Here is a 21995-nt window from a genome sequence, read left to right as displayed (position 1 = left end):
TCACGCCGATTATGCATTTCAAAAGGCCCTGTATTGCCTGTCAGAGAGACCAAGTCTAGTCTAACAAATGCCTCGCTGTTCAATACAAACATGGAGGTGGAGGCTCAGAGTAACTGCCCCTGCGGACTGGGTTTTAAAAATAAATCACATAATCACACTGCAGTATAAATCAGCTCAAAGCCACATTATTTTAATATGAGGCTCTCAAAGAGATGGTGAATTCAACTACACTGCTTCACTCAAATTTATTGTCATGTAGTTTGCCAAATCTGCAAATTCCTGTGCACCCAGCAGTTGGCCCTAGTTGGCATTTCTGTGACATCCTGTGACGTCTGAATTACTGTAACTTTGCATAGATTTTTTTTCCGTCTCCTGAGGCAGTGTTTGCCATGGGCGTCCCTTTTCAGAAAAGGGCTTGCAACCTGCAATCCTCTTAGATGTGGAGCCAAATGCCCCAGAGGTTATAGCCAGCTAAGTGGTTCCTTGTTTCTAATAAAAAACAAATCAAATAACATGGATCCCTAGGGGTTTATAACACTAGAGTCATGAACTCTTGGGCAGATAAATCTCTTCCAAATATCCCCATACAAAGGCATGGATGTGGGAGGAACTTGTTGGCTTTGATTGTATAATTTATAAGCCACAACGTGCCGAAGAGAGGAGAGGAGAGGAGAGGAGAGGAGAGGAGAGTAGGGGAGGGGGGAAAGCTCTGACCACTCAGCGATGGAACAGCCCTCTCGACTGTGAAATGACCTGATCTTTAGAAGTTGGCCATTACCTTTTCAAAGCGGCCTCGGTAACGCTGATGGCAGGAAGTGCTTGTGTGTAAAGCGGGTTTGATGTTTAACTCTTCAGGGGCGGTTATCCCCAGGGTCTGCTTATTCCCAACCCCACAACTCTCCTTCCCCTTTCTCTCTCCGGCCCCGTCAGCTCCTACCTCTGGCAGCGCGACCAGCGAGAACGGGAGGAACAATACTGCGTTTGTGCACCGCTCTGCACTCGGCCTGCTGCTAAACAAATGTTCGGATGAGGAATTCTGGTGGCTGGCCTTGCCCCTGGGCCCAGGCTGATCCCACAGTGACTTCATAAACACTCTCTGGGGTGATCAAAAGAACAAATCAGCCTTTATAGGGAGCTATATGGTAATGGATTTATTTCCACACCAATTTAAGTTTACTTTTCTCTCCCCTTGCCCTCATGTAGATTATTTATTTTGCTCCTGCAGCAGAAAGGGAAGTGCTCAAGGCACAGACATGCATTTCTGGGGAGGTGCAAGGGGTTGAGTGACGAAGGCATGGCAGTCTAGCTTATGACACTTTCTCTGCCTGTAATTGCCACTGATGTTGTGGTAATATTTACAGAGTGGTTAACACGCCCACTGTCCCCAATAACTTGTTTTCATGCTGGTTGGAGTATGCTATTTTGCATGTTTTTAACTTAACTTAAGTAGGAGAATCTAAAGCGTATCCCCTCCCACGGTGGAATGTATGAAATCCACAGACCCTGTCCTCAGGCGGTGGTGTGGGTTGACAGGGTTGGAGATGAGAGGGATTGAATGGCTGGCTGACATGGATCCACACCCAGACCTTCGGTCCATGTGGCCCCGAGGTGACTGGTAAAAGGATACGCACATGGAAGATGACTCAGAGCATTATACTGCTTTATTCAGGAATAGAAAAGTTCACTTAAAATGTCCCCGTTACTTCGGATACTCCAGATAACAAACTGTCAACTGTTTATTCAGTTTCGCTTTCAACAGAACGCAACAAAAAATAATGAAAAAAACATATTTATAGGTTGTAACGTAGAGATATATATGTATATATGTCTTGTATCGAAATGGCTACCTCACTCTCTGCTAATAATTGGTTGAACAAATCTTGGTACAAACTGGACTCCTCTTATCTGAACGCACATCTTTTCCCTGACCCCGCCTCACCTGCTAACACCTGCCACTGTGAGTCCCTCTTCCCTTCGAATCATTTTTCCCCACCTCAGCCAGGCCTCAACTTGGCCCAGCACCTTTATGCCTTTTATCTCCACTGGTGGAGCCAGCCATTGAAGCAACATCGACGCCACCCCCACCCCTCCCCAACCTTTCTCTCTGTCTCTTTACCGCGCGCCTGCACAATAGCCTTGCTCGGCAGAGTTCCAAGAACAGTGTTTGTCCGATCACCACTGCAGCCCCACCCCCCTTTTATTGGTGTGTGTGTGTGTGTGTGGAGGGACAGTGAGTGTGTAGGTTTGAGAGTGTGCATGTTGTTTTTCAAGCAGTTGAGAAGGAGGTGTGACTGGATCATTATGGTAACTTCAGTTGCAAAAAGTACTGAGCTGGATGTCCGCGTTGGCGTCATGTCGAGCCTCCATGATTGTGGAAGTAAATATCTGCAGACGGTGCTAGATGACTTGCAGTTGGAGCGCTTCGAAGCCTTTGATGGGTAGAGGCTTATGGGTTATGTGTAGTATTGATAGTGATCTGACATACCAAACTGATGGGAAAAAAATCAAGATTTGCCAGTTCTCTCTGGTTGTAGTAGTCAAACACTGAAGGCCATAGCATGAAGCTGTTAAATCCAGCTTCTGTGTTGTAGAATATCGAGGCTTCAATTAAAATCTTGGGAAAAATACTTCTTGAAAAAGCAACACCTTCCTTTCAGAAACTCGACAGATGATTCATAGAATAGAGGTTTTGGTTGTGTTAAGAGATTTGAAAGCATACTTCATCCTGTGCTTACTCTTCAGTCTCCCCGAATACACCTCTTCTCAAGTCCTAAGCTTCTATACCCTGAGCCCAGCTGCTCTGCCAGGGTAGGGCCGTTTCATTCCCTTTTGTCCGCGCCACTGACCTCCGAGCGCACTGGGAGCGCACCTCTGCGGGGCCTGGCCTGTAGCCGGACGCTTGATGTGGACATTTTTGGAGCAGCGGGTCCCCCTCACCCGGGCAACCAGGCCCCTTTGAGCCCTTACCCCTCACTGTTTGCCCAGCCACTCTTTCCACCTCGGCCAACTCTTCTTCTTTTCCCCCTCACTGTGGGACTGGAAGAAAGCTTGAGAGACAGCATGTTGTTTTGTGCTCACTGCTTGGTTGTGCTGCTGGTGGCCGGCTTCCTATGGTGCACCAAAGCTCCCATTCACTTTTTTTTTTCCTCCCTCGCTTTCTTTGACCTCCTCCAGGGAAGGAACCCCTGTTTGATCACATTAGGGGAGAAAGAGAGAGATCAGTGGTGCTTTTGACATTCCCACTAGCTTTTGACAGTCTATATGCTGCTGATCAGTTTACCCAGCACCAGCAAGTGGCCTCTTTTGAATTTCTCCCTTTCTTTTATGTTTTTTAGGCCAGCCATTGTGAAGCCTTTTGATTATAATGTGTGGGTAGAGCTTAGCAGGACTGCTGCATCATTTCTTATTTCACACTTCTCCCTTGATTCTGCTCTACCTTCTTTTGAAAAAAGGGCTTGTGTTGACCACTTTTTTAAAATGACAACTTCCGCGATCATGTATGTAGAAAAACATGTGCTCTTAAATAAAAGAGAGCCGCAGCATGCGGATGAGCCCTGACAGCCTTTGTGGTGATCAAAGCTGAGGCAGTCTCATATTTTGGCCATTCAAAAAGCAGAGATGCAAGCACTTCACAGTTGGTGGGAACTGTAGAAGTTTCTTCAAAAGCCTGAATCCCTGCGTGGGTGTTGAGCAATTACTCACTTTGATATTGTACGTTTCTTAACACTGTTCAGAATCATTCTCATATCATGGCCCCCTTCCTTTTGATCTGCAAGGTTTTAGCATATTTGAGCAAGTTGACGCGGTTTTGGGTATGACCACTTTACATTCATTGGAGGCTATGTTCACAAAGAAGCAGAATTCGCTAAAGGCTTAAAGAAGAAGGCCTCTGGAATCTTGTTTTATTTATGCCAAAAATGCCTGGCCACAATTAACCAACCACAACCACACTGAATGTCAATTTAGGTCATTTTCTACCCTCACAAAAGCCCCGGACTTGGACCCCATGAAGCAGAAAAAAGCTGATGTAATGGGTTTAAGAAAATCTCCAAGGGGAGTCAAACCTCACCCACATACCCCCAACTACCCCCCCACCCTCCTCTCCTTCTCCGACCAAAATCCCAACCCTTACCCACCCTCCAAAGTCCTCTGAAGTGGTAACCACCTTTGGTCACAACCCAAATATGGTCTCTTTGATCCTCAAACTCAGCAGGTTTGAAACTTTTTCAGCAAGAGTTTGAGCTTTTAGATAACAGTTTGTGATGGTAACAAAAAAAAAGGTTTATGATTCACTGATTTAGTGTTTGGGGGTGGGGGAAGGGGAGCAGGAGATGAAGGCAAAGGGATGAGGGAGAAAAGGAAAGAAGGAGGGAGGGAGGGGGGGTAAAGAAAAGAAATCCCAGCCTTGGCACACACACACAGACTCTCTGTGCAGCGTAAAGCACAAAAGAAACCTGTAACGCCTCCAGATTCCTTCTAGTCGAGTATCAAAGACATGCTTTGCTTTAGAACAAGAGACTAGTGGGTAAGATAGAACTGAGTGAGCCAGTGAACCCAGCACTGGCTCGGTTGGGTGCTGCGAGTTAATCTCTCAGATAGGATTTTTTCCCCCTTCTTCTTCTCCACCTCCTCCCTCTCTTTGGGGATATCGGTATTACTGTGTAGCCCTGAATAGAGCGACTTGTCTAACCTGATCACTGGTCAGAATAAATGCAGGGAGAGGCTCTGAAAACACATGTAGAGATGGTTGTTGCTTTCAAGTTCAGAGGTGGGATAGACCAGCCCACTGGTCCATCCCGATGCCTTTTGCATATTGTGTTTCAGATCTGAAAATGAATAAATAAATGAAAAAGGAGGTTTACACAAGCAGCGATCACATTTTGTTTGTGCTTAAGTTTTAATTGAAGGCTTGTGTTGACAATAGTTCAAGTTTAATTCTTTTTGCAGTTGACATAAAGCCTTGAAAAGTTTGCTGTATGATTATCTCAATGCTGTCTTTATATTAGGGCAGCAACTTGTGGTCTTCACTGTTGATTAATGTATCTATTGTATCTCTCAATTAATTGTTTGGTTGTTTCCCAAAGTTGAAGTCAATGCATTGTCCAACTAACAGTCCAAAACTCAAAATTAATTTAACAGTACAAACAAATGATTGCAATTTTCTCACGTTTGATCACCTTGAGATGTGCGTTAATAGCAAAACCAATGGTACGGCACGCTTGGGGTGCGCTCTTCTCTTTGCTGCGTGTCACATTTTTCAAGCAGTTTCTTTTTAGAAGTTGGAATATTCTCAACTTTGCAGCACAAGGGGCGGCACATATTGTGTCGGTGAGAAAAACTTGCTTGTGTCTTATCTTTAAAGCTACAACAAAGACGCAATAGGCAGTTTGGAGAGCATCCAAATAGCTTCCGGTGCTCCTGTTCTTGCAATCCAAGGTCTTCCCTTAAGGAATATAAATAGAAAGCTGTACGATGACTCCCCCCCTCTCCATCTAACCACCCCAATCCCATAGCATTATTCCTGGAAATGGTCCTGGCTTTGTTTATTCACATTCTCTTTTCCTCTGGAATAATGTTAGCTCCTCAAAGGGCCTTGAGTTCCTGGATTGAGCTTTCCTCTTGTTTCACCCTCCAGGTTGTCATGAAAGGTGATCATGCAGCCATTCACAAAACCAAGAGGGCAAGTGAAAGAAAGAGTAGGGCAGGAAAACAGCAGACACACGTGAGCCAAAAACAGACTTGGGGAAAGTCTGATTCTACGTGCGGCAGTACAAGAAAAATCTCTCAACCCCACCTCACCTCTTACTCTTCCGTGTTTCTCTTTTAATCTAAATCACAGGGTTATTTCCTGGTGATGCTAAACGCACTCTTCACCTCTTTCCCCCGAGTGCAGCGTGACCTTAGCCATCCGACCCGGAAGTGATGTAGGTGAGCGCTTCCTCTGGTGTAGTTGGAGCCCCAGTAAGTGTTTCCTAAAGAAAACAAGTCAGAGGCGGCCGAAATCTGAAACCAGCGCTAATGCTGGCTGCCTCTCCACCTTGCGCCCGTCCCTCCCTCCCTAGATCCTGTGGCCAGGGGGAGAGCAGAGGTAAGGGGGGGGGAGTCACTCTTACTGTACCAAACCCACCGTCCATGCACACATTCGTTTAACTGTGTGAACATGTGCATATACTTTAAGTCCTGTCCGCATTCCTCTCAACTCTCCCGGTGGGGAGCTACAATCCTCAGCAAACACACCGTGCAGCAGGCCAATGTTCTGGCTAGCCTAGCCCAGTCTAGCCACGCCCTGACAGACACCGGCATGCGTGGCCAAAATGGGTTGTTTGTGCAGTTGTTGTGTGGAAGGTCATTCACTAAGTTAAGTGTGTGTGTGAGGACAATATGAACCTGACCTTTGCAGAAAGCCCCGTCTGTCTTCCCTCTGAGGATCGGCGGGATTGTGACACTCCTCTCCCGCTGTAACTGTCAAACACAAACACACACACAGACACGCACATGCGTATATAAATCTGCGTGAAAGTACACAGTCACTCTGATTTCATGATGTGGCTGTACGCTTTGATATGCTGGGCCTACTGTGCATATTTGACAAGTGACTTTGGCCATGTGAAGTGTTTGCCAGTCCCTTAATCTGATATCTCAAAGCATCAGAGTTTAGGTGGTGCGGCTCTTGATTACGGGCCAGCTGCTCACCCGCGACATGTTTGATCTCCGCAGGCCACCGCTCCCACATACTGTAAATCCACGTACTAAAGTTTCACGTGGAGACTGGCCACATCGAAATCACTTTTTGTTCCAGGTCACTGTGCTGAAGAAAGAGATGACCAGTTATTGTGTATCATCATCCACTGAGCTTTTGCCATATTGCTATTGTGACACTGATTTCAAACCAGTTTTCGCTGAATTCCTGTTTCTTTGCGTAAAATAAGAAAAATATTCCATCTGTTGGTTGATTGATTCACCATTTGTCTTTTTTTTAAGTTTCAGGCTTCTCATTGGTGAGGCATTGCCTGCTTTTTGTCTTATTTGACAGTAAAAAGTGTTCTGGGGGGGCTTTGGTTAGTTGGTTGGACAAAACAATACACACTAAATGGTTGAATCGATCAAGTAATTGTGAAAACAATCATTAGAACTCCTTCCCATCAGCTTATGTTTTTTTCGATGAGGAAGTGCAAATCCACGAATGAAACCGCTGCGGTGTCTAGATGATTGAAAACCTGCAGAGCCTGCAAGCTTCGTGGCTGACGCACACTGAAGTAGCGGTGAGAGACTAATGACAACCACACTTGGGAATAGATCCTCCTCCTCTTCCCACCATCGTCTGGACAAGGTTGCCGCCATGTTGTCCACTCCAGAGGGCAGGGTGGGAGCGAGAAGAGGGAAGGGGGGAGGCAGGGCAATATGGTCCGCCTATGCTCTAATCCCATTCCAGCAGGCCGAGCAGCAGCTTGCGACGCATTCCACAACTCTGGGGGCTTTTTGGGTGGGGAGGGAGGGCGAGCAGCATTCCTCCATAGCCGGAGCCATCAAAGCCGCCGCGCAACATCAAAGGCCACTCAGGCCCTAGGTGTTGATGACTGCAATCCCCCCCTCGGTCCGCTTTTAGCAACCTCTTCCCTCCAGCCCTCTAACACACGCACACATGCAGAGCAGGCTGACTGCGCCAGGTATGTGCGCCCTCCAGCCTCCCTCCTTCCTCCCCAGGCTCACCAGCCACTCTGCAGCAGCATTAATCATAGCTCATTAAGTAGTGACATTGACTTTTGTTTTATGGTGAGGGGTGAAGGGGAGCGGGACGGGCCGGAGTGGGAGATGCCACTGATATTTGGGGCGGATGCTGGCAGTGGGCATAATCCAACTGCGCAAACAATAATGTGGTGTTGAACAACGGCAGCGTGATAAACTGTGTAATGACTAATTAATCATTTTGTCAATGGTCAAAAAGAACAATCATTCTGTTAAATGATCAAATTGTTTGGTGAACCATTTGCCAATTTCAGACTCTCGATTTCCGGCTCTTCTGTTTTATGTAATTGAAAATTATCCTTGGGTTTTTAAGTGTGTATCGGACAAAACGAGCGTATTCAAGACATCCCATTGGGCTCTGAGGGCTCGCCTTTAACATTTTTAACCTTTTTTCTCAGAAAACAATGAAATCATTAATAGTTGATTGCTTAGTCGTCAGCTTTTTTGTCGTGTTTTCATGTTATCCAAAGACTTCCTCACGATTGTTTCCTGTTGAAAGTGAGGTTGTCTTTTTCAAAAGGAAAATCTTGTAAGAAATGTGTCGGGGAGATAAAAACACGTGTACTTGCAACTCTCTGCGGTTGTGTGCTGTATAGAATTGGTTTATTAATGAGCCCCATTTCCCTTTGCTTGTTACGTTGTTAGTCATGCTAATGAATTCACTGTGGCACCTTGATGCTGACAAATAATTTATGCGCGTGTTCACCTACTTTTGTAATTGTCCTCATCAGGACAGCAGCCTCTTGCACACGGAGACAATACGTTTGTTTGCTGTTACTTTATCTTTGCGCATAGATGCAGTGATCTCTTCAGGGAAAGAGGGGTGCGGCAGTTGTTTCCACTCCCCTCTTCCCTTTCCAAAATGGTGGCATCCAGCCCACTGTTGACCCCTGAACTTTGTCGGCCTGTCCTTTGTTCGTGTCACTCTGGGTTTTAAAGACTGAAGCGCTGAAAGTGACACCAGAGAGACGTTTGAGTGTGCGCACACACACACACACACACACACGCCATTGACTGTTTCGGGATGCACTCGCAGAGAGTTAATAGAGTCACAAGCTCGGCGTCCTGCTCAGTGTTAAAGCTGTCAACCCCAGAGCCTTGTGCTACATATCAGGACATTTACATGATATTGGGTGTCCTCTGCCAGCGTCCCCAACTCATACTGAAACCATGACACTTGTTTGCTTTGCCCGTTGCTATGAAGATGGCGTGGAGGTGATTTTCGGGGAAGGTTAAGGAGGGGACAGCGAGTAGTGGGACAGATGATGACTGCACTGAGGCTCGCATCACAAAGCTGGCTTGCTTAGGGCATGGCCTCGACTAAAGGAAAAGTTTTCTTACACATGTTAAGTGTAAAATCGAGTCTTCTGGCTTTACTTCCTTGGTACACTTAACAAGCTGACTTGCCAGAAGTGTACGGTGAAGTTCGTTTGTTCACATTACAAAAATGTAAATTGCAAATGTCCCTTTTTTACTCCCCAACATTGTGTTTTTTCTTTATTACACCCCTCCTTCACAGTGGCTTGACTGCCAAAATAAAAGATGGACGCTGGGCCTACCTTGGCTAATTGTTCCTTTAGTCCCAATGGAGAAGACAAAGGGGAGGAAGTCTTCATTATTCGAGAGGAAAGGCAGAGGGATCCCTTTACGGCGATAATGTTACAGGAGGTGGAGTGTCGGCCCCACCTGTAGGGCCCTCCCAGCTGCTCCGCTGTAACTGGATCCCGCTCCTTCTCTCCTCAAGGCTACCAGCCCTCTTTGAAGTTATTTCTAGTGCTGGGAAAGAGGGGCAGAGAGCGACCGAGAGGGGCAAAGAGTGACTGAGAGTGAAAAGGGGTGTGTGTGTGTATGTAGTGTGTCAGTGCAGGCATTTAAGTTTGTGAGTCTATTTGTGCATGCTATACATAGAAGGCTGCAATTCAAAACTCTTGCTCCTTTCCCCCCCTGTGCAGTCTGACATTGAACCTCTGAACGAGGATAAGACATGTTGGGATTATGAAGTAAATGCATCAACCCCAAAACAAGCCCTGAAGACATGTTATTTATTGCCCAGAAAACAAACCACACCACGCTTATCGACTGTTTTTCAGTGCAGGAAATTGACAAAACAACCTAGAAAACAACTTCTAATGTTTATCTTCTGTAAACTAGATGGATTATTATAGATATCTTAAAAGAAGCGAGCTTGTATCATTATCATTATAATGTGGAGTAACTAATCTCCCATCAGGATGCACAATCTCAGGTTTTGCCCGAAGCCGCTGTAAAACCTACTTGGTCTTAGTTGGGGTGGTTTAAGGATTTCAGATTGTGATCGATCTTGAAGGCATCCACGCTCCACATTCCAGGCTAATCGTAGAGATCTGTTTTCAAACTTCAAGTATACACGCCAATAGAGTAATGCAGCCAACTATGGCGATGACGATGATTGAAAGAATTATTTCACATGGCTCTTCCCTGGCTTTCCTCGCAGCATGCTGGATGATGAGCTTGTGCTACGAAACAACTTTCTTTAATGCCATATTTTGTTGTAATGGAGAAATTCTGAGGCGATATCAAGTCTGGCTATAGTCTACAAAATTGAATAAAAAGATCGCAATTCAGAGCATGGATCCTGGTTGTGATTAAATAGCCTCTGATATTATTCTTGGCCTGATTGCCTCCTTGGTCTAATCGTTGTCAAGAAGCAGACATAAGAAAAGCCTGACCTGACTCATCACGCCTAAAGACCTGCGGTAACCCTAACCTGTCTGCAGGCAAGGACACTCGCTGTAAATCCTCCTAGTGAGGTCTGACTGTCTCTTAAACAGGCACATCCCTATCTGCACCAGAAGCTTAACCTCACAGAGCCTGAACTAAAATGACTCCACTCGAGAGAGACTCTCCATCCTTGTTTGCTTCAGTGTGGGTTCTTTCGGGTCATCTTTTGGATTAAGGCTCCGTATCAGGCCTTGATTTCCTTCCTCCCTGCTTCTAACATGATGTCCGAGCATTTCAGGGTTCAGACGACAGAATGTCTGTGGCTCGGTGGGGGAGGTGCGATAATGAAATAGAGGATATGTGGAGGCATCAAAGCTAGAAGAGGCATTTTATGTGAACAGATGGCAACAAGACTTTAGGGAAATTTGACCTTTGACTTATGGCTGTCTTGTCAAGTTTTGTCAACTTATGTGTGCAGCCGTGTTAGCATTGGGATCAAGGTGAGATGAAATGTGGCATCTTGTAGACTGGAAACCTAATCATGCTTGCACACGTGCTTGTGTCTCTGTGAAAGTACTTTTCTCACCTGCTTTTACTTAGGATGCCAATTTCGCCCACAAAAACTGCAGCTCATAGTAATAAGCACCCAGAAAACACCCTCACCTCATCTGTTTCACCTTCTGGAGGTCTGAAGTGTGTTCGCTGGTAGAGAGAGGTCATTTGTGTCATTATTATTACCAGTGCAGAAGAGGGTTGAGGGTTAAGCGCCAGCAAGGTTACCTTGTCTGCCCCGCAGGGCAAAGGGGGACGCCTGCGATACAGTTGGCTGTAAGGGAGTATGTAGCAGGTAGAGGAGCTGGTGGTAACACGGTGATGATATTTTGGTAGTTGGTGTGTTTGGGCCAACAGTTTTATGCTTGTTTGCTTGATGTTACATAATAAAGCACCCACGCTGTATGTGCTGGTTTGCATAAGATGCTTTGCAGTTGTTATTGGTAGTAATTAAGGCTTATTAGTCTGGTGTTTTAATGTTTTTTTACTGAAGAGATTTTTGGACATCACTTCTAGGCCGACTTCCAGCCACCCCAAAAAAATGTAGTTCTGTTTAATCAATCAACAGAAACTAAATCAACAACTATTTAACGTGTCAATCATTTCAGTAACCAAAGAAAGAGATTAGAAAGATGCTGCCTGTGGGGTCTGGGAGTTTATGTCATCAGCACTTTTTTACTGGTGTTAATTTCAAAGACTAAGTGATTGATGGATTATTCATGAATTAAAATAATCACTACAAGTGCAAGAATGGACTAAAGTCCTTCATGGACATAGACGGCGCAATTCCGCAGCAACGAAGACCCGTCTTTGCGCCGCCTTTGTTTTGTTTTTTACACTGAACAAAACAACTGCAGTATAACACCACCCCAGTCTGTGATTTTGGATTGCATGGCAGCGTTTTGCAACCAAAAGAGGCATGATGTGTAAAACAACAGCGTCACGCCTAGTCTGACTGTTTACATAAGCATTGGGCAGTGCTTTCTAAACAATGGCATACCATGGCCATAACAATCATATATTCTCTGTCTCTGTTGTATGGCAGTTGATTTTGGAGGGAAAGGAGGAGCTCACCGCAGGTATTTTTGGTTGCTGTTCTTATTTTGAGTTAGCTGCTTTTTAATTCTCCTGCTTGTTGTTCGCATGTGTAACGCATCTTCGAAATTTTTTGTCCCATCCTGCCGGCTCACTGGCACTCACGCGATGAACAATATATATCATCGAGCCAGTAAATTATACATAGCCAAATTACTTTCATGGACTTAACAATCAAAGCATCTACACAGTTGGTTTCCAATGTTTCCCTTTCTTATCCTCAGGCGTGCGTCATGAAATTCTTTTTAAACAACAAAAAAGTTCAATTATCAGTCATTTTATTGGTACCAGCCATGAGAAGCAGGTAATTATCGGTCATTGGTATCGGCTGAAAAGAATCAATGTTGAATATCCCTACTCTTTTCACACAGACGTTTTCACACAGTTGGTGCTGTTACTACCTCTTCTGATGGCTCTGAGGTGGAACAGCAATGACACGCCGTTCTGTCTTTGTGTCGTTTTATACAGAATGGCAAAGCGAAATAATGGCACAACAGTCCTGTCAGTTTTTTAACCGCAGGTTTAAGCAATGACAGAGAGCTTTTCCTTTACTCATGTGATTATTCCATTTCATTGACTGTACTTGTGACACTTCACACGTCATGTTGTTAGCCCTGATATATCTCGGAGTGAACCAGTGTTGATTGAAAGGTAACAGATTAAGTTAGTTGGACTACATATATTTAGGGTATTATTTGTCCATGCTGCCAGATGGTGTGGATGTCTGCAGATGTACTCCAAGGCTCAAGTTCATGTAAGTCTGTGGAGCTGGAGCTGGAGCTGTCTTGTGTGTGTGTGTGTGTGTGTGTGTGTGTGTGTGTGTGTGTGTGTGAGTGTGTGTGAGTGCTTGTTGATGTCCTGAACATCCGGTTGCATTACCACTCCTGTGTCCTGTCCTGGCCTGAAGAAGCAGTGCCTTTCTTTTCTCTCAAAACAGCTCTGAGTGTTGTAACTATGTCATGAGGCTCTAAAAGACACCACAGGTCCCTGGGGAGACTTGGTCTGTGGCCTGTGATCAGACATACCCACCCAGCCATCAACACAACGCAACCGCCTGCCACCTCTGTTGGCAAGTCTGGTGTGTTATTCCAGGAAGTTGACAATACTCCCCCCCCCCCCCCCCCCCCCCCCAAAGTAGAGAGGGGAGGTTGAAGCACAGTGCTGGGGAGGGGAAAGTGTTGGTGGAGGGGCGTTGGAGGAGGAGGTCGGAGGGGTCGGCTGAATTAAAGGCCCAGAGAGGTGGGCGGGATGCTTCTTCACTGGGGTGAATGAGTTCAGGGCGAGCGGATGGTCAGCGAGAGATGCCGCTGAGTTACCCCTGGTCACCCATGATGCGTTTCAGGCTACACACTAACCAACACACACAAGCCTTTGCTCAAACAGTGAGATACGTAAACACAAGCACAGTGCGGGGGGAAGCAGGTGGGTGCGAGGACTGGCGCCATGCCCAGGTTTTTCTTCGTCAAGATTGTGTGTGCATGTGAAATAGGTGCCAGCTCCTCTTCCAAAATTTATAAAGGAAACCTACAAACAACAGATCTGTCCAGTTAATCATTTAGCCAGCCTCACAAAGAACATCTTGTAAAAATTGTCTGTGGCTGGCACAGGCTTCAGACAACAAGGAAGCTTTGATTGTTAGGACAGAAACTCATCCTCGGTGTGACCTACATGCCATTGCAAGAAGTGTTGACACTCATTATGGGTAAATATTGGTGCTTAAGGTTTGTATAAAGGTTTTTTTTTAGAGCTGGTGTTTCAAGGGCTTGCATGCAAGGGTCTATATCTGCATCCCGTATAGATCTGTTTAGCTCAGGGATCATTCTCCTCTAGAATCCGCCTACTTGCCTTTTGATGTTTTCAGCTCCTGGTGTGCTGTAGCAAGGACGCCTTGTTGTAATGCAGCGTGTTTCAGCAAGATTTAGTACCCTACGAGCATCATTTCACAAGCCTTTCCAGTCCAGAAGCATAATCTTTTTGAAATATCTGCTTTGTCACAAAGAAAGCTTTTTTTCTTTTAGCCTCGGGGATATTTCATGTGCAAATACAGATGTTTGGAGAAGTTTCTGAAGATTTCAAAGGCGTTCTGAAGATTTTTTTTAAAAAAGTTAAGTAAAACTTGCTGATTTTTACTTTTCATGTCAGCCATATCTACATTTCATGTTGAAGTGGAAGTGCAAGTGAGGACAGAATTCGTAAAACGCACACACACATACACAGCTGTGCAGAAAAACAAAACAAGCTCTTTCATGCATATAGCATGGCGAGGGCAGGGGAGGGTGACTGTTTTGGAGTCGGGGAGGGATGAGGGGCTAATGGGGGTTTGTAACCAGGGCCACCAATAATTTAGAGGGAGAGAGGAAAAGGGGGTGCGGCATGGGGAAAAGGGATGGGGAAGGGGGGGGGCAGAAGAAGTGGTCGTCGTATGATCAAAGGCTCAGCGAATTGTGTCACAGACAGACAGAGAAGAATGCCGTTGGATGGTGTGACTTGCATTTTGATTTCCTTTGAGAGCTGGGGGGCTCGCGGGGGGTCGGGGGTGGTGGGAGTTTTTAGAAGTAGGTCCCTGTTTTGATCCCATTACCAACTGTTATCAGGTCACTTGTTGGTGGATGAGAAAGCCTTTAAGGACCGGGTGTTAAAGTTTTTTGCTATTTATGATTTTAATTCAAACTTAATTTCCGTTTTTTTTATTTGTCAAGTTTTAATGAAGTCAGAATGCACCTTACAGTCGCATTTTGTATTAAGAATATGACAAATATATTATAAACTCAACTTGAAATGACACTGAAACAGAAGAAGTCACTACTTAAAGGTGCACTATGTAGTTTTGTGGAAGAAATTTTAATAAGAGAAAGATCTTCATTGACTGATTAACAAACTAAATAAACATACTCATAAATAAAGATCCTTTTCATGACTGAATAAACAACAAACTGACCTTAAAGGACAACACAGTTTCATACTGCTTTACTTTAATTGCTTCAAACGGTGTTCTGGGACCTTATTTTCCTCTGAGAACAGCTTGTTTATTCAGTTATAGAAAAAATACATATTTCTGGGCTTGTATTATTACCTCATGGATACCTCATTTGGATTTCTTCTCCAAAAGTACCCCTTTAATGATAAATAAAGGAAACCCGTCGAATGAATCCATCTTCATATTATACTCAATATATCACAGATGCTATCACATTAAAAAGCATCCCATGTGAGCAAGCACTTTCTCTACAGGTGGCTTTGCAGAAAAAAGAGTGGGGGTTGTCAGGGGGGTGTGGCCAGCTTGAGTGACAGGTGGAGTTCAAATCCCTGCCAGGATTTCATTGAGAGTGTGGCCTCTGTAACGGGATATTCATGTGAAAGGCTGCCTCCCCCAGGGGCAGGACAGACGGGGCAGAACAAGAGCCGCCCCCTTGTGGCACTTCGGGGGCCGCCGGTTGCCCTTCACCCAAAACCCTTGGTACAGAGGAGCAGAGCAAAGTGGAGCAACGGGGTGTTTCCAGTGGGCCGAGCTTGTCTGATTTGGGGCCTAGCAGGGAAAGCTAGCAGTTGGAACACAAGAGGGGACAGTCTCTGTCATTTCGTGTGTGTGTGTGTGTGTGTATGTGTGTGAAGGCACGTTTGCATATGTGCTTGTTACTCCTTTTGTGTGCATGGCCAGTAGCTGTGACCCACTTCACTAGATCACCATCCCTCATCCAAACCAAGCTCCTTTTCCTTTTGCTCCCCATCCCCACATCCATCAATGCCTACGTCAACATCTGACAAAAAAGAAAAATCTCTGCGGTGGAGATAATGGTGCAATGGCCAGCCTCTAAAATAACAACATGGTCCACAACAACAACACTGCCCCATTTGGAGTGCAAGAGCCCCCGCACAATGGCCCAGTGTTCAGGGCCCAGGGGCGCAGGCGGGGCTCCCCGCTGCCATCCAAGCTGTTAGACAAGCAGGAGAGAGAGGTCATAATCACACAGCAAGCAGCGCTCCACTTCCTGGTCCTCCTCTAGATTGACTGACACAAAGATTGAGCCTCTCATTGTACGCCGACTCTCTCTCTGTGCATCCTCTGGTGGGATATCTTACACGAAATCCAAAATGTTACCTCAGTTGACTGGGATGTGCGGTTATGCCTCGGAGAATTGTCACGGTTTTAAAATGATGATATGTGGGAGGGGCAGGTCGGGAAATGCAGGTTGAATGGAAACCTGACTAGGTTACGCTCTTTTATCTTTGTCTGTCCCTTCAATTTTGGCGTCCTCCAAAGGCCGAGAGGTAAAGCACGCTCTGAAATTATCATACCAAATGTGTGCGTAATGTATGGCTGTGCTGCTGCCTCCCTGCTCCTGCCAGCCCTAGGCTAATATCTGTCTTCCAAACAGTCATCCAAAGCATGGCAGCTTTCTGCTCATCTATGTTTACAAGAGAAAAAAGCAGCTTTGAAAAAATGTATGCGGACAAGGTGAGCGCATCCTATGCATTTTGAGTCAGCGTAGCCTTGATTCATTATGACCTTGTCTTTACTCAGCTGAGAGAATGATCCATTTTGTTTCCAAGGGCAAAGGTTGTGGTTGAAAACTGGAGCTCAATCTGTCATGTTTTGTCATCTGTGTGTGGGAGGCTTGAAGAGGAGGATTCAAGGATGAGCGTTCTTTTTCTCTAAAGGTACAATTCAGAATCTATGAGTGTGTATGTAAAAAGTGTATGTACGTATGTTCTGTTGGTATTAAATGTTCTTCCAACTTGGATACCCTAAAAGCCTGTGATTTCTCCAATGCAGCATCTGCTGTTCGTGCCTGTCTCTCCACTAAAAACTGATGCCAGTCCCTTCATCAGATTTCATCCCAAAGGGAGGATGAAAAGTTGCTACACTGTGGAGCTCTGTGACAGCACACATTGTCCACATTCCTTCCCTATGATTTTCAATAGTTGCACCTGATTTGCATTTGACCCCCTTACTCTAAGCTAAGTCCTCCCCAAAAATCCTTTAGGTCAGGGGCTTGACCCCTCTGCCTTGTGGCGCTGAAGTGACGAGGCACCTTCTGAATATCTCTTCAATTGGCCTGCTGCACGACTAACCTGCTCCCAATGTGATGAAGTGGGGTTCAAAGGTCAGGGTTCAGCAGAGGGAGAAGGGTATCTCGGGTCATCAACACTGGCCCAGGGGCCAGAGTGGTCCAGGACTCGGCGCCACAGTGCTGGCTGATTGGGGTGCCGTGGTCATTGGGTTAATAGGATAAGTGGCCTTCAGGTCAGTTTGGCCCAGTTTAATGCTAATACAGGAGCTTGTCTTTGCACTGTTGCCAGGGTGGGGAATGGATCCAGGATTTTGGGACTCCACTTGGTTACAGTTGTAATCCAACCTTGTGTGACCAGATCGTCATTTCTTCCTAGTGAATCGCTGACAGCCGTAGTTTTCCTCCTTTTTTTTTTTTTTGCTTTCGTTTGGTTTTTTAGTTTGTGTTTGTATGTTTCACGTCTTTTTGTTGCACTGTTGAGCTCAAGTGATGGCCTGTTGTGCTTATCAGTGTTATCTGTTAACTTCTCTCATGATACAGACGCCTCTTGGGTGTGCATACTAGCACATAGACAAGATTGATGATTAGACAACAGTCTTAGTGACTCTCTAGCCTTCTTCACCATACAGTCAAGACCACTCGACTAAAGTAATGGAAATGCATTAAGATAGATGCTTCTGTTTCTTTGCAACAAAGAAGGCTAGCACCTCTTTCTTCTGGCCCAGTGAGTGAGTCAGTGTTTGTGATGTGTGCCTCCTTTAGCTTTAATCGTCTCTACAGACATCCTTTAGATGCTTGCTCTGCAGAGTTCTTGGCGCAGAGAACTGGGCCAATTTAGTGGCCTTAATTGTAACGAGAGGACAGCTCAAGACAGTCTGGAAGACACTGATCAGACTGTGTGTGTGAGTGTGTGCGTGTGTGTGTTGGTGTGAAACGTCAGCATCCACTTTCTAATTTAATAGGAGAAGATAAATCATTGTGCATGTATGCACAAACACAAAAGAAATGGCAGCAGCATGAATCATGTGCAGCACTAAGAATGGAAGTGGACTTAGCGCACAGTTCCTTAAGAAGAAACTCTGAAAATCTGCCTCATCAGCGGATCCATGAAAGCACATAAATCCCAGTTTTGCTTATCTGCTGCTATTCTTTTAATGCTGTACTGTGTGTTTAGATCCTGCATGGATTTTGCCACACACAGCGAATTCTTTAGAGACGTCTAATGCTCTTAAGCTCTTATGTTTCATTATGGAAAATGGGTGACAAGTGGATTATAAATTGTCCTACTCCCTCAGACGGGGTTGGGGGTGGGGGCCAATCTATAAGCCAGTGATGCCAGGACTCTCAATGGATGCAACATGTGGGGCAGCGTTTCATGTTTTCTTAAAACACTGCACATGCTACTTTTTTCCTGTCGCATTAAGATCTCGAGACACAAAATGCTATGTTTAAATGTGACTTGCGTGACACGTCTTATCAAAGCTTTTAACCAGTTTTTGTTGCGTCAGTGGTGTCGAAGTTAAAATCCTTACACCTTGAGATTAATAAAAACTTAATACCTTTTTGATATAAAGTCTTATCTATTCTTTCTGTCTTCTTTCCAGATGCATCCTTTGGGACTATGTAATAATAATGATGAGGAGGACCTATATGAGTATGGCTGGGTCGGAGTAGTGAAGCTGGAGCAACCAGAGCTGGACCCCAGTTGTCTCACCGTGCTGGGAAAGGTAAAGAACTGGTTGTTTACTCTTTCAAGTTTCTGTGCTGTGCCAGTTGCCCACGTAACTTGCACAGGTTTGCCCCTTATGAACTTGTCCGACTCACTGGATGTAGACTGTAGGTATAAACCTGCCATTGGTCAACTATTTCAGTCTGCATTCTCCTCCCCTTCCTCTGTCTAGTCAGCAACAACAGCCTCCGAGCTAGCAACCTACATGCTGAAAATGACAAGTTACCCTAACCCTAACTCGGTCTTTAATTGTACAGTACAGCTGTGTGTCCTATTGCATGGATGTAGCCATTATAAAGCCACATGCAAAACAAATTCCCCTGACAATACTTTGCAGGCGCACCATCGCTGCAGTGTTTGTTTGTTTTTTCCCCCTATAGCACAATAATAATAGGTGCTTACACAGCACTGTGGATATAGGTCTGGCTATGCGAGACTAGTGATGTATAGAAGTTAGTCTTCTGGATGCTACAAAGTAAAGACAGCATAACAGCTTGCACTATATACGAGAGGTCAGTGAAAAACATGCACCACACTCTACCGCACTTATCACTTTGCATTCACTCGGAGAGGTATTCTAGGCACATTCAGAGTGACATGCATAAGGGTGCCACTGTAGGTGAGGTGAGTCATGCGATGAAATGAATAACAGTCTTAGCTTTGTTGAAAACAGTTAGGACTTGAGTCATTTTGACAACTTAATGTGATGAATTACGCAAGCTAAGTGTTCAGGCTGTGATTTTGGATGTAGAGTATGGCTTTCTTCATTGCATATTTGAAGATTAAAAAGGTTTTGAGTTTTCAAGACTGAGAAGCACCACAGTTTTAGTTTTTTACAGCTGCTATCTACTGCTTATTTTCACATTCTCAAACATGAGTACACTGAAAGTATTCTGAATGAATTACTACTTGCCCGTAAACAATCTTGCAGGTGTATTGGATGTTTGGGCATGAGCAGAAACGTTCAGACTGATGGTTCCTGTTGCTACACTCACATTACGGACAGTTCTTTCCCTTATACTTAATGAACCCCTCATGAAGAATTTGTCTTTGATCTTTTGTAGTCAAAGAGACAATTCACGGAAGGATGATTTTGTTTTATTTTGTTTCTTACTTCCCATTGCTGGGAGAATGAGGCTGAACTGAATCCCTCCTTTGTCTCTCACCGCCCTCTCTCCCCCCCTCCTCCAGTGCTCCCAGACCCCTCTGGAGTCTCCGAGTGGTATTTTATCATGCTTTAATTAAGTGTTCCTCTTAATGGAATGTACCAACATTCCCTGAAGGATGAGGGGGGGCCTGGCTATAGTCTCATTTATCCTTTGCATGCCCAGTGACAGAAAGAGAGCAGCCATTCATAATTTAAGGAGCCCTTGTGTCGTATAGACATGCTAATGGTGCACTTTCCTCGATGATGGTTGCTGCTACCTAGCTGATGCGTCCTTACGCTCAGCCCTGAAAACTGACCTAATGTTCAGCACTCAAACTGCGGCTAAACTGCAACTGCAGCTAAGAATATTGTCACGGGTGGCTTCACTTCCTAGTAAATGGTCTTCATTGAGGTGATGCATCAGTATTTCAGGAGCAGCTAACAGTTCCAGAGGGGAACCAAGGACAGTACTTCTGGTTTAACTTGTTGCCACTTACCTCTACTATAATTACCACAGAAACGGTGTGCCTATAGGACGGTAAGACAGACATTGTTCAGTCTGTCAGCCAAGTACATGATTTTTAACTGGAGGTAGTGAATGTTTAACAGAAAAACACATCAAAGCTCGTTCGCAGGACTTGGGGAGTGTTACTGCATATGTGAGAAGCCTTTTGTTGCTCCAGTGGGAGTTAAGCGCAGTCTGAGAAATCGTCACAGTTGATGTCACTTCAGTTGTTGCTGACTTGGACTGAAAACTAAACATTTTAAATTGAAAAAAATCTGTGGGTCTCTCTCTTTCTCTTACTCTGGGTTCTCTTCCACAGGTGTGCTCTCAGGTACCAAAATTTGGCATAGATTGAATTTAGTGTCAATTGGTACTTTGTATTACTGGCATAATTTGGTCAGTACCCAACCATAGAGCTTACCAGACTTCTCATTTCTGCTTGAGGGTAGAGGCTCAAGGCTGCATTAGCCACTGCTGACATAACACACCCAACTCTCTTACCCGAGCATTAATTTGACAAAGAAGAATGCATGGAACTGTCCATCAAGAGTCTGACAGTGTTACAGGAGAGCATAGCTAAATCAGTTGAGTAGTAATCCCTGAACCTGATCTCTTGCCTTTAGTTGAGAGCATTTAACATCAGCATAAGCCTTTTGATAGGATGCTCAAGTCAGGAAAGCTGAGACAGAGAACCAGGTTGTCAGTTTTGTTCAGTTGTTGTTCGGAGATTATCATTTTATGGGGGAATCACAGAGAGAGACAAAGATTACAGAGACCGAGCGGACGGGTGCTATGATCAGGCGATTATTGGGCGACTCAGATCCAGAATGTTGTGGCTACATGTCATGGGCCTTAGCCAACTGAGCCACGAGGACACCCGTGTACCATAAACCCACACCTTCCGCTCACTGAAACCAGTCAAAGCAAAGCGCTAATGAGCTGGGCATTTTTTATATATTCTGTAGTTCTATGTTTTGCTAAGGCACTCTGTAGTGAGGATGGCAAGAACCTTCGCTGCTGACCTTTTGGCCTCCAGCCAGCCTCCCTAACCTCTAGATCACTCTGTTTCCTCTGTTTTGATTGAGCCAGGACTATAATTAGAGAAGGGAAAGCCCATTGTTTCATCTTGACAGACCCTCGCCCGGGGCCTGAACACAGCTGGGGGCTTTGCGTTGGCACTGCCGCGTTTGCCAGGCCAGACAGTTTAGTGTTTACCCCCTGCCAGTCTGCTTACTCTGCCCAGCCAGCCAGCCAGGCCACCATGCCCAGCCCCAGTCCCAGTCCGGATACTATGCCCACTCTTACACACTCACCCCGCCTGGTCTGGCCTCATGCTCGGCAGCCCCCGCCCCCCTCCCGCCCTACCCTACTGGCCCCTGACTGAACCCAAGAGCCCACTCCACTTTGCTGCCACTTTGCCACCAACAGTGTTGGGGTCTTGTCTGGTCAATTTAGATTCCATTCAGTTACAGAATCCCAGTGAACGCACCGAACGGAAATGTAGCAGAA

The 21995-nt window shown here is 45.4% G+C and overlaps 1 protein-coding gene across 2 annotated transcripts in view; it reads left to right on the top strand.

Annotated features, from left to right (window-relative positions):
• Positions 1–21995, top strand: part of znrf3 (zinc and ring finger 3) — a 71627-nt gene that overhangs the window by 17040 nt on the left and 32592 nt on the right. For both annotated transcript variants that reach the window (XM_073467274.1, XM_073467273.1), the window contains exon 2: positions 18710–18832. In XM_073467274.1, coding sequence (XP_073323375.1) covers positions 18710–18832 — 123 coding nt within the window. The remainder of the gene's footprint in view (positions 1–18709; positions 18833–21995) is intronic.

This window comes from Pagrus major, chromosome 5 (assembly GCF_040436345.1).
Source record: "Pagrus major chromosome 5, Pma_NU_1.0".
NCBI classification, from domain to species: Eukaryota; Metazoa; Chordata; class Actinopteri; order Spariformes; family Sparidae; genus Pagrus; species Pagrus major.
Note: the sequence above shows the minus strand (reverse complement) of the source record. Positions and strands in the feature narration are given on the sequence as shown.